Below are 17571 nucleotides of genomic sequence, written 5' to 3'. Positions count from 1 at the left end.
TGTACTTAATATTAAACAAACAAAATATAATATAATATAATTTTTATCTAGAAAGCCAAAAATGAACGTTGTGCTCGCTATATTTAGTATACTTATGATACTCGTTTTAGATTTTGGAATACAAAAGACAAAAATTATTTGCGCTTAACACGTCTAATTTTCAACTGATACAATAGAAGGGTAGCTAGTCAACAGCATCCACCCTCAAATGTTGAGATATTCTACTTGAATAGCACAGTTTGAACGTTAACCTTATAAAGAACCTCTGGTCCACACTGAGGGGCATAATTTTGCAACAACAGGGACAACGAGCCAAGGATCCTAAGAAATCTAAGGGCGAAGCCAAAACTGACCCAATTATGATGTAGATGGAGCTTACTCTGCTTCCAATAATGGATGTTGGACTTAGTTGTGTCAATTTTTGTACATTTTACAAGAACTCAAGAATCAACTTATCTGAAAAATTACTGCCTGATTTACAAATACTAACGGAAAGATAATAATAAATAATGACGGGTTGCTGTTTGTTTTTCGAAAATTTACGCAAATCTACATAAGAAGTAGCTGTTTTAGTCATCATTAAATTTTATCTGATAGATTAGCAAGAACACCCACCTTTTTACTGTAGGTGAACTAGAGCCCCTCAGTTCGCATAACATCATCAGTCAAAACAATCTGTTATAAACGAAACACAACTAATAGAATAAATACTTGTAGTCAAAACCACAACCAAAATGATGTTCCTGCGGTTTGTTTTGTTTTGAATGTCGCGCAAAGCTACACGAGTGCTATCTGCGCTAGCCGTCACTAATTTAGCAGTGTAAGACTAGGGGAAAGTCAGTTAGTCATCACCACCCACCGCTAACTCTTTGGCTACTCTTTTACCAACGAACAGTGGGATTGATAGTTATATTATAACGCCCCCACGACTGAGTGGGCGAGCATATTTGGTATGACGGGGATTCGAACCAGTGATCCTTGGATTACGAGTCGAGTGCCTTTAACCACTTGGCCTGTTGTTTAAGTAAAGCCACATGAGTCTATTCGGCAAACTCTGCGCAGCAAATCGAATCTTAGATTTTAGTGTAGTAAATCAAGAGACTTACTGCTGTTCCTATGAGGGATATTTAAAATTAAAAAAAAAAAACACAACAACAACAAACGATTAAATATAGAAACTCAGAATCATGGAAAATGGAACATCTTTTGGAGAACAGAATACAGTTCCATACATACCCGATAACTGCACTTAACACTTAGCACCATCTCTCGGAGAGGAAGAACTTCAATATTTGTAGTTTAATAAAACACACCAGCTCTTTGAAGATTTTGTCAAAGGTCAGTTCTAAAATCATCCACACACACCCGATAACTGCACTTAACACTTGGCACTATCTCTCGAGGTTTTAGCAAAGATACGTGTAAATTACGATATTGTTTTCCATTGACCATTTCGGGTTATAAACAGCCAAAATTACTTGCAAAATTCAAGTTTTGAAACTCCTTGTTTGAATGTCACTAGTTTATTTAATAATAATAATAAAAAAACACGTGATGTCAATTTCTTCACATACAAAATACGATTCCAACTTGAACGTTTTGAATATTTATCCACATCGGACTATCTGCTGAGTCCACCAACGGGAATGAAACTCCTGATTTTAGCGTTATAAATCCGAAGACTTACCGATGTCCCAGCGGGGAACGTTTCTAATCCACTCAACTGTAAAGTTTAAGTTGCGATTAATTAGTTCTAATTTTAAAATATAGAGCCGTTGTTCTAACAAACAACGGTTGAACAAGTGATTGTATTTCTTTATAGTGGATTTAAAAAAGTAATAACATTCGAAAATTAAAAAAATAAGCCATGAATGACTCACACACACACAACTTTTGCAATATTGTATATCACTGTAACTAAACTGCTACTTTATTTATACAGAAATACATTCATTAACAAAATATCGAAGTAAAAATGTAGATTAAATCTGAAATACTGAAGATACAACAATTTATCATCTATACAATAATATATTTTGAAATTTAACATTTTCATGTAAATACTCCAGTTAATCAAAAACCATGTACTAATTAATTTCGAGTTTCGATTCTTAAAATATCGCAACATCCAGTTTCTGTTGAAAAAAAATCACACTACTAAGTTTAGCTATGAAATTCTAAACCTTCTACTTACGTAAAATATAAAAGATAACCCAGAAATATTTCGTTAAATGGCCGCAAATATGAAAAACGATTAATTAGGTTTGTTATATATTCTAATGCCTCGTTGAGGATTATTCAAAAGCTAAATCATTTAAGAATTCCATTTGAGCGTTTGTATCATCAAACATCTGTAACCTCTTTCCAAATATTCAAATATAAAAAGTATTCATGTTACGAGCGCTAAATGGATAAACTAACACCGATTTATTTATTTTGTTTGTTTCTTTTTAAATTTCGCACAAAGCTACTCGAGGGCTATCTGCGCTAGCCGTCCCTAATTTAGTAGTGTAAGACTAAAAGGAAGGCAGCTAGTCATCACCACCCACCGCCAACTCTTGGGCTACTCTTTTACCAACGAATAGTCGAATTGACCGTTACGTTATAACGCCCCCACGGCTGGGAGGGCGAGCATGTCGAACGCCTTAAAACGCTTGGCCATGTCGGGCCGACCGATTTATTTATATATGATTAATATTCTCTTTTGAAATACAAAACGTTTTATTTCCATGTTGTTAAGCATAAAGCTGCTGGTTTATCTGTGCTATGCCATCTATGGGAATCAAACCCCGAATTTTATAACCACACGCACTGAAACTTACCAATGAGAGGTGGGGAGCAAACAGTACCAAAACATATGAAGCTGCTACAAATGGAATGAAATTCACACTGTGACTTCTTTTAATGTAAATAAGTATGACAAACGAGTTACCACAATATGAAAAAGAGTAGAAACAAACAAACAACGATAGAATATCATTTAAAAATCACAAAACATATAATAATTAATACAAATATTCCTGAAGACTCGGGGATTATGCTTTCATCCCCCAAATCTCCAACTATATTTACAAAAAAAACTTGAGCTCAATATTTAGGCATATATATATACAAATTAATACCACTAACATCATTTTTACGCACAAATATACACAATTCGTCTAAACGAAACTTGTATTCTACCAAACTACCTTGGAAAAAATAAAACAAAAAAAAAGAGACATATACTTTATGCATAATTCAGTACACACATGAACAGTAGCAATTTTTCATACAAATTAGCAAACGACTAAAACGAAACACGTTTAGAGAGTACAGATAGATAGTAGTGTGATTGTGTGCTTTTTTTTTTTTTTTCATAGCAAAGCCACATCGGGATATCTGCTATGTCCCCTGATTTTCGTGTTGTAAGTCTGAAGACAGCGGGGGATATAATGAGAGTAAGAACTAACATATGAAACTCTTTTTTGTAGTTTAATACAACGCACCATCTCTGTGAACTTTTTGTCAAAGGTCAGTTCTACAATCAGTTACGTGATGGTATAATAAGCTACCATTCGAATATTAATACAACTTGATTTTTGATATCAAACCCATCGTTTTCTCCAATGCGTACCCTCCCTTTTCAATACTTTTTGACAACTTCTGTATGTCATAAGTTATACTGTAGAAAATCGTATATTCTTAATTTAATATTGTTCTTCTAAAAATATCGTAGCTTTAAAATATTTGCCGTTTAAACTTATTGACAACAAATCGGCTGTAAATAATAGTGCATAAAAAAACAATTACAGCTATATCCTAGAATCTGTGAACTTTCTATCACAGTTCAGAAGAAAGGTGTTACTCTAACGACATCGAACAAAATAGAAGCAGTACTAATCTCGTTTCTTGGAAGTTATTATGAAATAGTAATCAACATATTCTACATAACGTATCATAAAATTTAACAGGGTTTGTGTTACTTTTTATTTAGTTAGGTCAAAGGTTTAGCTGAACTTTGATAAAAGCCTCTTGTTAAAGAAGCCCACATAACAATAAACCAACTGAATGTGAAAAATCGCTAGTTAACAAAAAATCACGCATTTCTTTAAATGACTTTCAAACAAGATTCTCCTGGTTCAAAAAATGTAACCACCAGAGGAAAAAAATGTCTCACTTTAATTTATAAAGAAACAAATTAAACAATGTTGCTTAAGGTAATTTTGTCTGCATCATCAGTTTTATCACTAACATAATTTATTAAATTAGAACAAAAAATGTAGTTTTTATTTCATACTATTTAATTTAAAGCTTTCAGTCACAATCACAGATATTTCAGTATCAAAACGAACAGCCAAAATTAGTTCTGTCAATACACTGGCTTAAATACATGAAATGGTTTATTGAAATTCTTGCCAAAATCTCATGAACGAAAAACAATATGAAAGGTGTATTTGTATCTGTGGTAAAGCTACTAAAAAGGCTATATGCCCCATCCCTAATTTTGTACTGCTACCACTGTGTGTGTTTTCTTATAGCAAAGCCACATTGGGCTATCTGTGGAGCCAACCAAGTGGAATTGAACCCCTGATTTTAGCATCGTAAATCACTAGACACTTATGCACCAGTAGGGGGGCTGCTACCACTACAGAGGGAAAGAAGACAGCAAGTCAGCAGCATCCTACAATTCACACTAAGAGTTGATTGTCACTCTTGTAATCTATCTAAAGCATACAAAGTGGGGTATATAGCATATAATTAAATGGATTTGAACTTGATGCACAAACTCTAAACCTCAGAGCTCTATCATAGGACCAAACCATGCCCTACATCCCTACATGGAAAATGCTGCCTTCATATTATATTATAGATACATATTACTTAAGTTAATGCCTAAATAATGTAGAAAACTTTTTTTTTATGACACTGTAAAAATTTATTTAAAAACCACTTACTTTATTTGTAGTTTAGCAACAATGGAGACACACTGCAGTAGATGATCTCCAAACAAACTTACCTTCAAAAAAACTTGCTAAATTAACTAATTATTATGTAACTAATATTTGAGGATAGTTATAAGTTAAAATTCAACCATTGCAATAACTGTCAAATGTTTCAAGCTGATCGAATATATCATTTACATCCAATCAATTAATATCCATAATCTGTGAACTAAATATGTTTTCAAACATTAAACCAGCAGGAAAGAAAAAACTACCAGTTTCCTTTTAAAAAATATAATAGTTTCCTATGAATTTCATCATCTTTATCCCAGCATTTTATACACTTTCTTTTTCTTGAGATGCCAAATGCAATTTTTGATAAATTGCTCTTAACAATTACAAATATTATGCAGAAAAATTTATAGTCATTACAACACTAGCAATAATAATTTCAAAACTTACAAAGAAAATAATAAAATAAGAACAATATATTAACAAGTACAAGTTAAGTAACACACAGACAGATACTGAGAGCATACAAAACTGAAATTTATATTTAAAAGAAATTAAAGATATGAGCTAACCAGTACATGTATTTCATAATATTTACTTAAAAAAATATTCTATGTAATATATGCTAACAATATTTGAAAGTTTCAATAAGCTGGTTAAACATGAGTATTAAAGCTTTGTTTTATTGACATTTAAAACTGGTCCAAAAACTTAAATAATTATACTGTATTATATATATTTGATGCTAGAATTCTTTAACAGAATAATTAAATAAAACATGGTAATTTATTTCTATTCTGTACTTTCTTATGTTATTTTAACAAACTATTCTGCATCCACACTGTTGATACCAGATGTTAGTTTCTCTGATAATAGACTTAAACAAATATGACATTTTGGCATTCAAGTATTTTTTTACTTTGGCGTTATCTGATGGCAGACACATAAGAGAAAATCTGAAGCTATGATCTAACTTAGATTATACACAACTACACATCCTAATTCCATGAAAATTGGGAAACAATGCATACAATGATTAAAGATAATTTCATATTTTACCTATAAATTAATATAAACAAGCATGATAGGTGATGCCAAAGCACATTTCTTGTTATTGTTGTAGTTTAGCATAAAGGTACATGATGAATGACATGCACAATGCATGGTAAATCAAACTCCTTGTATCAGAATTATAAGAACTCAAAACTTAACACTCAGCCATCAGAAGATACCATAAACATAAAAAAACTAAAATAACTCTACTGAATCTGGTCTTTATCTAATCATATAACTGAAACATGAAATGGAGTGAAATGACATCATGCATATCTTCCATAATTAAAGGAAGAACAATACATATAGTAGTAGTTACCTTGACAAAATAAGAAATCTTGAATTATAAAACCATAAAAATTTCTTTCAATATAACAATCTACAAAGCATATACTTCTCTTTACTTGCTTAAACCAAGAAACAAGTCAAACTTACTTTGCTATTTACTATGTAATGCACATAGCAATGTCACCCCCTAATAACAGCATATCAAGGCTACTTCAGGACTTTCATAATGAAATCCATCATGGTGGGAGCAAAAAAAAAATTTTGGACAACAGAGCAAAACAAAACTGACATAAATCAACAATCTATAGATCAAAATGTTCAATCAAGATAATAGTATAATTAACAGATGACTTTAATTCAAAATTCTTAAAGCTTTTAGATATTTAAAGCTTTAAATAATGCTTTAAATTTGATGTAAATATAGGAATGGAGCTTAATTTAAGCATGAAGATAGACATATATTAAGTATAAAGAGTGGAAATGGACTAGAAAATAATTCTCAAATTATGCATAATTAAATGGCACTTGTGTAATTAAAGAATGAAGACCTAATACAAATGTATAATATTTCTCAAAAACATATGCAAGGTAGCTTGCACTAACAAAAGATTCAACAAATGTACTCATATGTACTGGATGTCAAGAACATCTATGGAACTAAGTAGTAGGTAATAGGAGTAGCTGCAACACGAAATAGTTTGTACCAAAAAAACATGTAAGATGATGTACACTAAAATAGGCTATATTGGTAAATGGCATGTGTACCAAATGGAGTTGTACATGTGTACCAAAAAGCACCAGTACTGCAGAACTGCACATATCACAACAGCATCCACCAAAAATAAATTTATTTACTAAAAGGTTATTATCTTTATTATATGAGTGGATAATTGGTTTATTATTTGAACCAAAGCCAGGTGTCATACAATGGTATTCACCAACAACTGTATAATGCCATTTATTAATAATGCATAAACATCAAAGGTGAACAGTGTATTAGAGTTGAAGTTTGTGTTGATATGATAAAATCTTGAAACGTTCATGCACTATAATGGTGTGAATAGATTTAACATGAAATGTTTCAAGCAAGCATGAGAAACAACAAAAATATGTAAATTCCACTAGTAGTGAACAAACAGAAGGTGAAAGCATCTGCAAGAAGAAAATATGGATAACAATAAATGTATCTGGTACAAATGGTTTTAATGAAGCAGAAAAACATTATATAGGAATGTAAGATTTAGAACTGAAAATAACCAAAGTAACATACTATCATTATTGTAATGGCTAAGCAAAAAGTATTCAACTTTCACTATGGCACAAACATAAATCACAAGATTTTTCATAACAGGGCAAGACTATCAGCCTCTTAAGCTAACTGTAATATGATAAAATCAGAACCTTAGGAAATAAGTCAAAAATTGAATATCATAAACTTTCACATTTAATCTACTTTTCTATGTTCAGTATTTTATTATGGATACTGCTACTTTGCAAGAAATCCCAAAGCAAAATCTAAATCAGATACACTTTTTTTTCAATTCCTAGACTTGAAGGAAGTATATAAAAAAATCCCTTAAGTTATCACTGTGTACTGCTGCTCATTAGAAAATTTCCAACAAGTCTTCTTTTTCTAAAATATCACTGAGGATTATCTGTCACTTACAAAAAATAAACAATAATTCATATTAATTATAGTCTCTATCTATAATACATAAAACAACTTTTGCATAGTAAACATTGGAATAATATTGTATCATACTTTTCATATTTGTGAAATATATTTATAAAGGATGAAAATTATGAAGTAAGTAGGTTTTAAACTATAAGAATTATTGTTCATAACACAGAATTATAATAAACTAGTACACTTCAGTAAAATTTAATTGTAAAAAAATTATCAAAACCTAAATGTTTTTCTAACAAATTTACATATATCATCATGATAGAAGTGTATGTGCACACATTTTTAAACTTGCAAACCTTATTAACTTTACACAAATATAAATTGCAAGAAACATTCATTTCCAGACAGTTACTTCCACATTCATTTCTTAAGAAATGATAAATAATTTCAATATTATAGTAAAGAGTAAAGCAGACATTGTAAGCCCAAAGTACTACAAATTAAATTCTGTGAGCATTATTTTCATATTTATTTTCTCACTTAACACATAACATAGTACTGTGTGTACTAAACAAGTTCAACACATTTTCTTGAATTGTCCTCCCCAAGATTTAACCAGCATTTACAAAAATGAATTTTAAAGTCTTTCAAATGTCTTTGGGTCATAAAATATAACCTAGTAATTACTGATTTCACTGCTGGAACAACAAGTGTTCAGAAAAAATTGGTAAAAGTAATCTTATAATTATTGCTAGTTCATCATCATCCTTTACTGTATACCTATAAAAATTTGCTTCTGTCACAAGTATGACTTTTACGAGTAACTCAAGGAATATTACTTACCATTGGAAAATTCCATGAGGTGAAAGATTAAAAGTTGTTTTAAATAACTTCAAAAATATTTTATGTAAAAAGAAGATATGAATTCAAAGAAAATTTAAATATATTAAACAAAACTTTTACTATTGTTTTAAATACATGAGTAAAACTAATACAAATTTAACAACTTAGATGTAAATCTAATGCACCACTAAAAAGTGAATTCAGTTTTGAGAAATATTTTAATAAATATGTGGCATAAAAACATTGTCTGTAAAATATGATAAAGCATACATTATGGGAAGTTTAAGAAATGAAATAATTTCTTAATAGGCTTCTTCATATTTAAAAAAATTTGATTTCTCCAATACTGAGAAACATTCATCACCTGACAAATTACATTAATTTTTTTAGCTGTTTTTCCTTGTGTTTTGATTGTAGTTACAAAAGTTCAGTTACAACCATGCTTATGCAACATTAATAATTTGTTACCTGAATGAAATTTTAAAGCAATAAAGTTTCTTGCAAAATTCCAAGATATTTAATAAAATTGTAGTTTGGAAATGGTGTTTGTAAAGCTAATTGCAAGTGCTAACTATATATGATACACTGTTTATTCTACTTCAATTCAGTATACCTAAATTTATCCAGTTTTATAAATAAAAACACTATACAATTTAAACACTTTTTAGATATTACTCTTAGATTTAAAATGTCTTGTCAAATTTAGGTAACTTAGTCCTTGCACTCAAACATACACTACTTCAGTAACAGAAGACTGATATAATAAAATGGTATTTTCAATTCTCAAGGTAAAGAGGAGGTGCATAGGAGAAACCTTGAAAGACTGTGTCCACATCCTGAACACTGGCACTCATTCCCTGACTTTTACTCACAGAAGCTGAAATAAAATAAAGTGGTTTATTCTCACAAAATGTTTCATCACTCAGAAAAAATTACTAGCAACAATTAATCAAAAACATGTCTTATGCAAATTTATTGATATATGAAATACAATTTTGAAATAAAAATATAATAAAACTCCCTTCACATGCACATTTGTAATAGGGTATCTCACATACCACCTTAATTACAAAACTAACCTGGTACAGGCTCCTTGATAAAGTCAGGATCAATATTTTTCAAGTCTAATTCACCATTCTAAAATTAAAACAAAAAAGTGATTTTTTTTTTCAGTAAGCCACACAATGATCAATAACATAATGTAATAGTTGTAAAGCAATAAATATTTTCTTCAAGATAATAAAATTTATCAATTTATCTTCTACTGAGATACCAACTGTATATTTAAATGTTTACATCACAGTATAGAGTCATGAGTCCAAATCCTGTTCAAACTCAGTTTTCACTTCTTTAAAAAAAATGCAACATCTGAGTATAGTGTACCACTCTCAAAAACACTTCTATATTTGTAAACTTATTACAGCACTTATAAATCAAGATCAGTATAGTTCAAAGTCTTGCCCAAATTTCACCATTACTAGTCTAACTAAAGAGATAAAAATGACACCTATGATGAAACTTTGCCTAAACAATCTACCAAAGGACACCTATGAAATTAAAGCAAACCCTACAGCTTAGATAGATAAAATTTCTTTGTAAAATTGGAGAAACAGGTTCAAATTATATTTGTTCTCAGTTTTACTTCTTAAATTTAATATAACAAATGTTGGTTTGACACACTAAATAATATTATAATTTAAAATAATGGTAACTTTAATTTATAACACATGTAGATAGCATTGCTTAACTTATTATTTTTTATCAAATTAGTGATAGGGTTTTGCACTGACATACACTGCTGGCCAAAATCTTAAGACCAATGAACATAAAGGAAAAATATGCATTTTGTGTTGTTAGACTCAACCACTTATTTGAATAGAGCTTCGAAAGATGAAAATAAGAAAAGGGAAAATAAAAATAAACTTTTTTAGCATTTAGTGGGAAAAATGTAAACACTATGAAATTAGCCTAAATACTAGCTGGTCAAAAGTTTAAAATCATACTGAAACGAAACATTAATCGGTAAACACGTAACAAAATTTAGTCATTTGTGTTCAAATATTAGCGTTGTCGACATCTCCCACTGATATCTCCTGGGATATCATTGGGTAAAAACATGGCACAGAAAAAAAAGTTGGCAGAGTTTGAACAAGGCAGATTTGTCAAGCTACAAATGCAAAATCTCTCTCAACGTGGCATCGCTGGTGAGATTGAGCACAGTAAAACTGCAGTTGCAAATTTCTTAAATGATCCTGAGGGATACAGAATGAGAATTTCAAGTGGTTGACCCAAGAAATTTTTGCCGGCGTTGAGCAGGAGGAATCGACGGGTTGTCTGGCAAGACACCAGCCGATTTTGAACCAGAGTAAGGCCCTTACAGTTCAGAATGCAGCTCAAGAACAATAAGAAGGCAACTACGAGAGAAAGGCTTTAAAAACCAAAAATGTCTTCAAAGGCCACGCCTCCTTCCACACCACAAAACAGCTCAGTTAAACTTTCCTGAGAACCACCAAACATGGGACATAGAAAACTGGAAGAAGGTTTTGTTCTCTGATGAGAAAAAATTTAACCTGGATGGTCCAGATGGCTTCCAATGTTACTGGCACAATAAGGATATCCCACCGGAGACATTTTCTACACAACACAGTGGAGGAGATTCCATCATGATCTGGGGTGCTTTCTCCTTCCATGGAACAATGGAGTTTCAGGTTATACAGGGGCATCAAACAGCAGCTTGCTACATTGGCATGTTGGAGTGAGCATCCTTATTGACTCGTTTGTGTGGAAATGACTGGATCTTTCAACAGGACAACACTGCAATCTACAATGTCCGCATGACAAAGGACCTTTTCATGGTGAATAACGTGATTCTTTTTGACCATCCAACATGTTTGCCCAAACTGAACCCCATTGAAAATGTTTGAGGATGGATGGCAAGGGAAATCTATAGAAATGGATGTCAATTCCAAACAGTGCACGATCTTCATAAAGTCATCTTCACCACTTGGAATAACATTTCAGCCACCTTCTGCAAACGCTTATATCAACCATGCCAAAGTGAACATTTGAAGTTATTTGCAATGACGACCGAGCAATTCACTACTGAGACCTCTTGTTGGGCATTTCCTACCCTGTTTAGGACTTCTTTTCGGTATGGTCTTAAACTTTTGACCAACTAGTATTTAGGCTAATTTCATAGTGTTCACATTCTCCCTATTAAATGCTAAAAACGTTTTTTATTTTTATTTTCCCTTTTCTTATTTTTATCTTTCGAAGCTCTACTCAAATAAGTGGTTGAGTCTAACAACACACAATTTCATATTTTTTCTTTATGTTCATTGGCCTTAAGATTTTGGCCAGCAGTGTATCAAAATTATTAATTTTATTTCCAGTTCCACTCCTGTCATAATTATATTACATTCAGTTTAAGTAATTTTGTTTACTAAAATCATACATAATTTATTACTTTTTTGTAACAGTGATAACTAATTAAAAACAAATATAGTACCTTAACTAAATTTCTTAGCTAGATGTTCCTTTCTAAGTCAATTTTGCTTTGATTTTAGTATAATTTCAAAATCTCTGATGCATGTTTCCAAAGTAACTAATATAACCTTTAGTAAAATACCAATGTATGTCATTTGCAATTCATCAATGATTCTTGATATTAAAAATTAATTTATTTTTGTATATAAACTAATCAATATTCTTCAGTTTATGTAAAACTTTACTGCTGTTTCACCATACCATCATACCATCACTAACCAGTGACCATTATCTGTTTTTCCTTAATCTTGAATTCTTTGCAATATTCTATACATGTAATTAATATGTATGGTAACTGATCTGACAACTACATGTTACTCTTTAGAACCAACAACTGTTACATTTAACACATTTAAGTGACTCTTAGTCATTGAGTCCAAGGAGCTACATGTATTTTATAACCACAGGCACGAGCCCACTGATGTGATTAAATAATTAATAACTTGTTCAATGACTTCATTCCACATTAGTTAATGCTTACTTATGTAATGGATATTAATCCTCCATATGCTTAAACTACAAGATATCATTTCAAAAAATTATCTCACAATGCCTCAAATGAACAATATCTTTTTCAGCCAGTCTGGTGTCTGTGGCTTTAAAGTGCAGATGAATGTTACAAAAGGTAAGCTACTCTCCTAAATTTTTGTGTGAAAACAACACACAAGACAATGTAAAGGCTCTTTATGTTTAAGGTAAATTTTAACAAGATACAATTTCTTGACATCATTTCTTTACTCAGCACTCTTACATATGCTGGCTGACAATTTAATGCTTACTTTGAACAACAAAATCTTTCAAAGAACAAACCCTAAAATTTTATTTATGGATCTCTATTTCTTCAACATCTAAGGCCTTGAACTACTTTCAAGACTCTCAAATTCTGCAAAATCCAATTAGTTTCAATCATAAAATTTCTGTATTGAAGTTGGAGTTGATTTCCAGTGTAACTATACAATTTTGTATTGACCCTCTGACTGCAGCTACTTTATGTGCATTTAGAATGTCTGTAAACCATATACAGCACCTTCACAGTTAACTGCTGGAGGCAGACCACATCGTATACAGCAACTCAGTAGTCAATGGGTTAAGGAAGGAAAAAAAGCTGTCATTTACATCAGTACTGCCATGATTCTACTATCACTTTCAGGCTTTTGGTTACAAAAGTAATTTCATGAAGTATAGCTTTGACTGGATTTAAATGATATCAAGAAGTATTATATAAAGATAATTTTCTGTTAAAAGGCATTTTGATAACTAAAAAAAAAAAAAAAAGCTGAATTTAAAATTATAATCATGATGAAAAATTCCTTTTATAATGTTTTTCAGATATATATTCCATTTCCGTTGTTTTTCAGAAAAAATAAGTTATTATTTCTGATAATCCAGTTTATCTGAAACTGGTGTCAAAAATACTTTTTTTCTATGTACTTTGGTAAGTTACCACTTAAATATATATGTAATATATAATATTCACTTTTGGTCACTGATTTTGCTATACATCCTTTTAAGATCTTACATGAATGATCAAGTCTTGGATAATCAATACATCAAGTCTTTGACACTACTTTAGATCCCAATTGAGCTGAGGTTTTAAAATTTGTTTTCTTAGACTTCCTTTAGAAGCACTTAACACTGTATAACATCTACATACTGTGAAGCATACAAAATCAATAGGTAAAGCCCAATCCACACAGATAATAATCTCAGCTATTACTTCATGGTTGAAGTAACATGTTGATATTTGAAACATTGATCATTGTTATCAGAAAATGAACCCAAAATTACATCAAATTACTACAGTGTTTTCACAGTTGGAGAAAGTGAGTTTATGCAAACTGACAATGATCCTAGATAATAACCTAAGTTATCTGGCAACTTGTTAGTGTGATGTAACTGAAAAGAAATATGCATCTAAAAAGTCAAAAAGCACAAGATATTTAAATCCTTGATAGGCAATTGTTTTAAAGTTGTAGCTTTATATCTTCAGAAAATGGTGGAATATTTTTCATCAACTTATTCAACCTAGTTTCTGACAAATATTTAATTGCTTATTGTAATTAATGCTCTACTCTTATAGGTAATGTTATACCAAAAGCAGTCAAGAGATCAATACCTGATAATCAAGCACACCAAATCTTTCAAAATGACAGAAGAGATTGTTAATATCACATTTGTTTCTACAAAGTTGTTCCTGCATGATTAATATCTATCAAAGGTCAAGCATTATGATAACAAGAATTGTTGAAACATCAACTAATGATATATTTAAATTTTTTGTTAGCTATATTTAAGCAAGACTGTGACAAAATTCCCTAGTGAAGTAAAACCAATTTTTTTCAATTAAAATAGTTTTTTGTCATTTTCACCACAGTTAAGGGATATCACTGTGTAGGGTATGAAAGCTAGCAAGATTTCTACATATAGTAATCTTTTACCTTACATTTTCCTTTGAAGAATTATACAAATCCAGTTTTAGTAAAATCCAACTAATTTTCATCACAACACTTAAGAAAAGGTAGTCTGAAATTAAATAAACTCCTGGTAGTTACCTAATAAATGTCAATAAAATTTATTGTATGTGAAAGTCTGGTTAAAAAATATTACAATAAGTCATTAAACTTACAACATTTGGATTGTAAGGTGGAGGAATTTGTCGTGCTTCTAACTGAATCCAGTTCACAGTTTTAAAAAATTCATGATTTTTTACATCTTCTGCATCATTCTTTGATCCCAGTCTTTTTTCTTTGTTCTTCTGTAGCAGCTACAAGAGAGAAAAAAACACAAAGTGTTAAACTATATGTATTATAAAACTTTATTATTTACTCAATCTACACAGTTAAAATAATGAATCATTTCTCTAAGTAAAATTTTAGGAAGGTCTTTATGGTTTAAGACCAATAACACTTCAATCCACTAGCTCCCTTTTTCTATAAGGAATTCTTATGTCTAAAAGACAAATTTTATTACAAAACAGAAAGTAAGAATCCTTTGAATCTTTCAAACAGAGAATTAAAAATTAGCAGCATAAAAAATACTAAAAACCCATTGCTAAATAGATAAACACTAATCTTCCTTTCTCTGTTTTTAGGGTGAAATGCACATCAGTATTATATCACACATATATGAGTGTCATATAATTTTTATGATTGCTAATTCTTTATCAGTAATTTTTTAGTGTGAAGTTCTGAACCACAATATTTTCTTTAATGACAGGTCACAGGTTACAGGTTACTATAAGAAATTTTAATATGCTATGTGTGTGTGTGTGTTTACACCCACAAGTAGTTCAAACACATCATAAACATTTAACCAATGATGAAAGGGGATTGGTGGCAGGAGTGCACACAAACAGGATTGGCTACAGCAAATTATCCAATAAATATACAAATTTTGTTGTAGTTTGTACAACTTTTTCACAGAAGGATATTGTGTTTACAAACTGAAACCATTCCAGCTCTAAACAAAATAAATGTGCAGTTAGTTGCCAACAAATGACATATTAATAACACTATTAGACACTATGAATACTTGTAAAGTTAGATACGCAAAGATACATATATACATGTAATTATGATAAATTTAAGGTAGTTCTCCCTACTTTGTATCTATTTTATCTATTTTTATGCTAGCACTATATTCAAACAAGTTCTTTCTTTTGTATGTTGTTTATCATTATGAGATATGGGAAATATTTAAAAAGGATAACACTGCTATGCCTTTTCTCCTACGAAAAACTATTGGTCATACTAAACTGTAAAAAAACATTTGTTTTGTTTTGGTTTTACAGATTTTGAAGATATTAAATCTATGTAAGATCTGTGTATATCTATCTAATAGGGTGAGGGATTCTTCTCACGATATTTTGCATTTGGATATACAACATATTTATATCTATAGTTAAAGATTTGATAAATACTTTTGCTGTAAGAAAGCAGCAGGCTCAGATCATTTTGTTTTTGTGAAAAATGTTATTATTTCATATCTGTAGATATCAGCTGGTAACAATGGATATTTGTTACAATAAATGTATGCAAAAAACACTGGAAGCTACAGAATATGGCATTTCCCAACTTACACATTCCTTTTATAGAGTGGACCGTGTGAGAGTTATCAGTATTCTTTGCAATTGTTATTGGCCATCTTTCTTACAAAACATAGATGATGGTTTTGTTATTGTACAAAACTAGTGAAATAAACCAAACTCTTTGCAACAGCTATTGGCCTACTTTCATACAAAACATATATGAATTTGCTACTACACAAAATTAGTGAAATAGTCTGGCATGCTTAAAAAGTTTGCGATCCACACTCTAAGCACAAAAGAATTAGATGACAAAAAAAAAGTAAATGATTTAGTTTTGGACTTTCTACAATTGTATGATAAATGCTTTGAATCACTGAACTGGGTGTACGTATACCAGTGGAAGAGACAGCACTACACACAAAATAAAATTGATCAGTAAAAGAACCGTATGATGTTCAGATCATTAGTGAAACAAATGATCTTCTCTATGTAAAGACTTGATCATGTCATGTTTGAAACAAGACCTACTTTCACTGAATTCAATACGATGTTCAGGGTGAGCTTATTATGCAAACCTGATATTGCCTGTAATGTTGATAGATGCAAGACAGTGAGGTACTATGTACACATAACACCAGTAATGTGGTTCTTGGGCTTAAATAGGACAGGCTCACTAAACCAACTTCAGTATTTGAAGGCATTCACCATTGTTGTGACAATCACAGATGACACGTTAATGAATTAGACAATGATTCAGAGTGAAGTGTGAACATTAAAGTATCTAAATAAAGTGTATTAAGAGCCACTTACTGCTTCAAGAATATTTCTGGCTTCAACAGAAATATTGGTTCTTAGTCTGAGTGGTTTGTGTAGGATGTTATCATACATTTCTGATGTATTCCGACTGTAAAAAGGAGGCTAGATACAAAATAAAATATCAAATTGGATATAAAAAAATTCAATTCAAAATATAGATCATGTAAATATTTTTTTAACCATAGAATCACTGATGGATGGACCTCATCTTCTTTTAAACAAACTACTAAACTATTTATGCACCAACTTGCTTCTTGGCCTATAGCTTCGTAGTTACAAGGTTCCTAACAATGTAAAACATAAGCACACATAAATAAATATACCATCAATATTGTAGTTTGTCCAGTTAATTATTTCTCACTAGGTGTATTTTACACAGAAAATGAGTGATTTCATTTTATCAGTATTAATCAGTTTATTTATGAGTTTGTTTT

General features: G+C 30.7%; 1 protein-coding gene across 6 annotated transcripts in view; it reads right to left on the bottom strand.

Annotated features, from left to right (window-relative positions):
- Positions 1 to 1899: 1899 nt before the first annotated feature.
- LOC143229363 (serine/threonine-protein kinase Sgk2-like) overlaps positions 1900 to 17571 on the bottom strand; it is an 81960-nt gene continuing 66288 nt past the window's right edge. For all 6 annotated transcript variants that reach the window (XM_076461586.1, XM_076461589.1, XM_076461590.1 and 3 more), the window contains 4 exons: positions 17132 to 17239; positions 14921 to 15058; positions 9828 to 9885; positions 1900 to 9625 (listed from right to left, as the gene is read on the bottom strand). In XM_076461586.1, the coding sequence (XP_076317701.1) occupies positions 9525 to 9625; positions 9828 to 9885; positions 14921 to 15058; positions 17132 to 17239 (405 nt within the window). In that variant the 3' untranslated portion in view covers positions 1900 to 9524. The remainder of the gene's footprint in view (positions 9626 to 9827; positions 9886 to 14920; positions 15059 to 17131; positions 17240 to 17571) is intronic.

This window comes from Tachypleus tridentatus, chromosome 10 (genome assembly GCF_004210375.1).
Source record: "Tachypleus tridentatus isolate NWPU-2018 chromosome 10, ASM421037v1, whole genome shotgun sequence".
NCBI classification, from domain to species: domain Eukaryota; kingdom Metazoa; phylum Arthropoda; class Merostomata; order Xiphosura; family Limulidae; genus Tachypleus; species Tachypleus tridentatus.
Note: the sequence above shows the minus strand (reverse complement) of the source record. Positions and strands in the feature narration are given on the sequence as shown.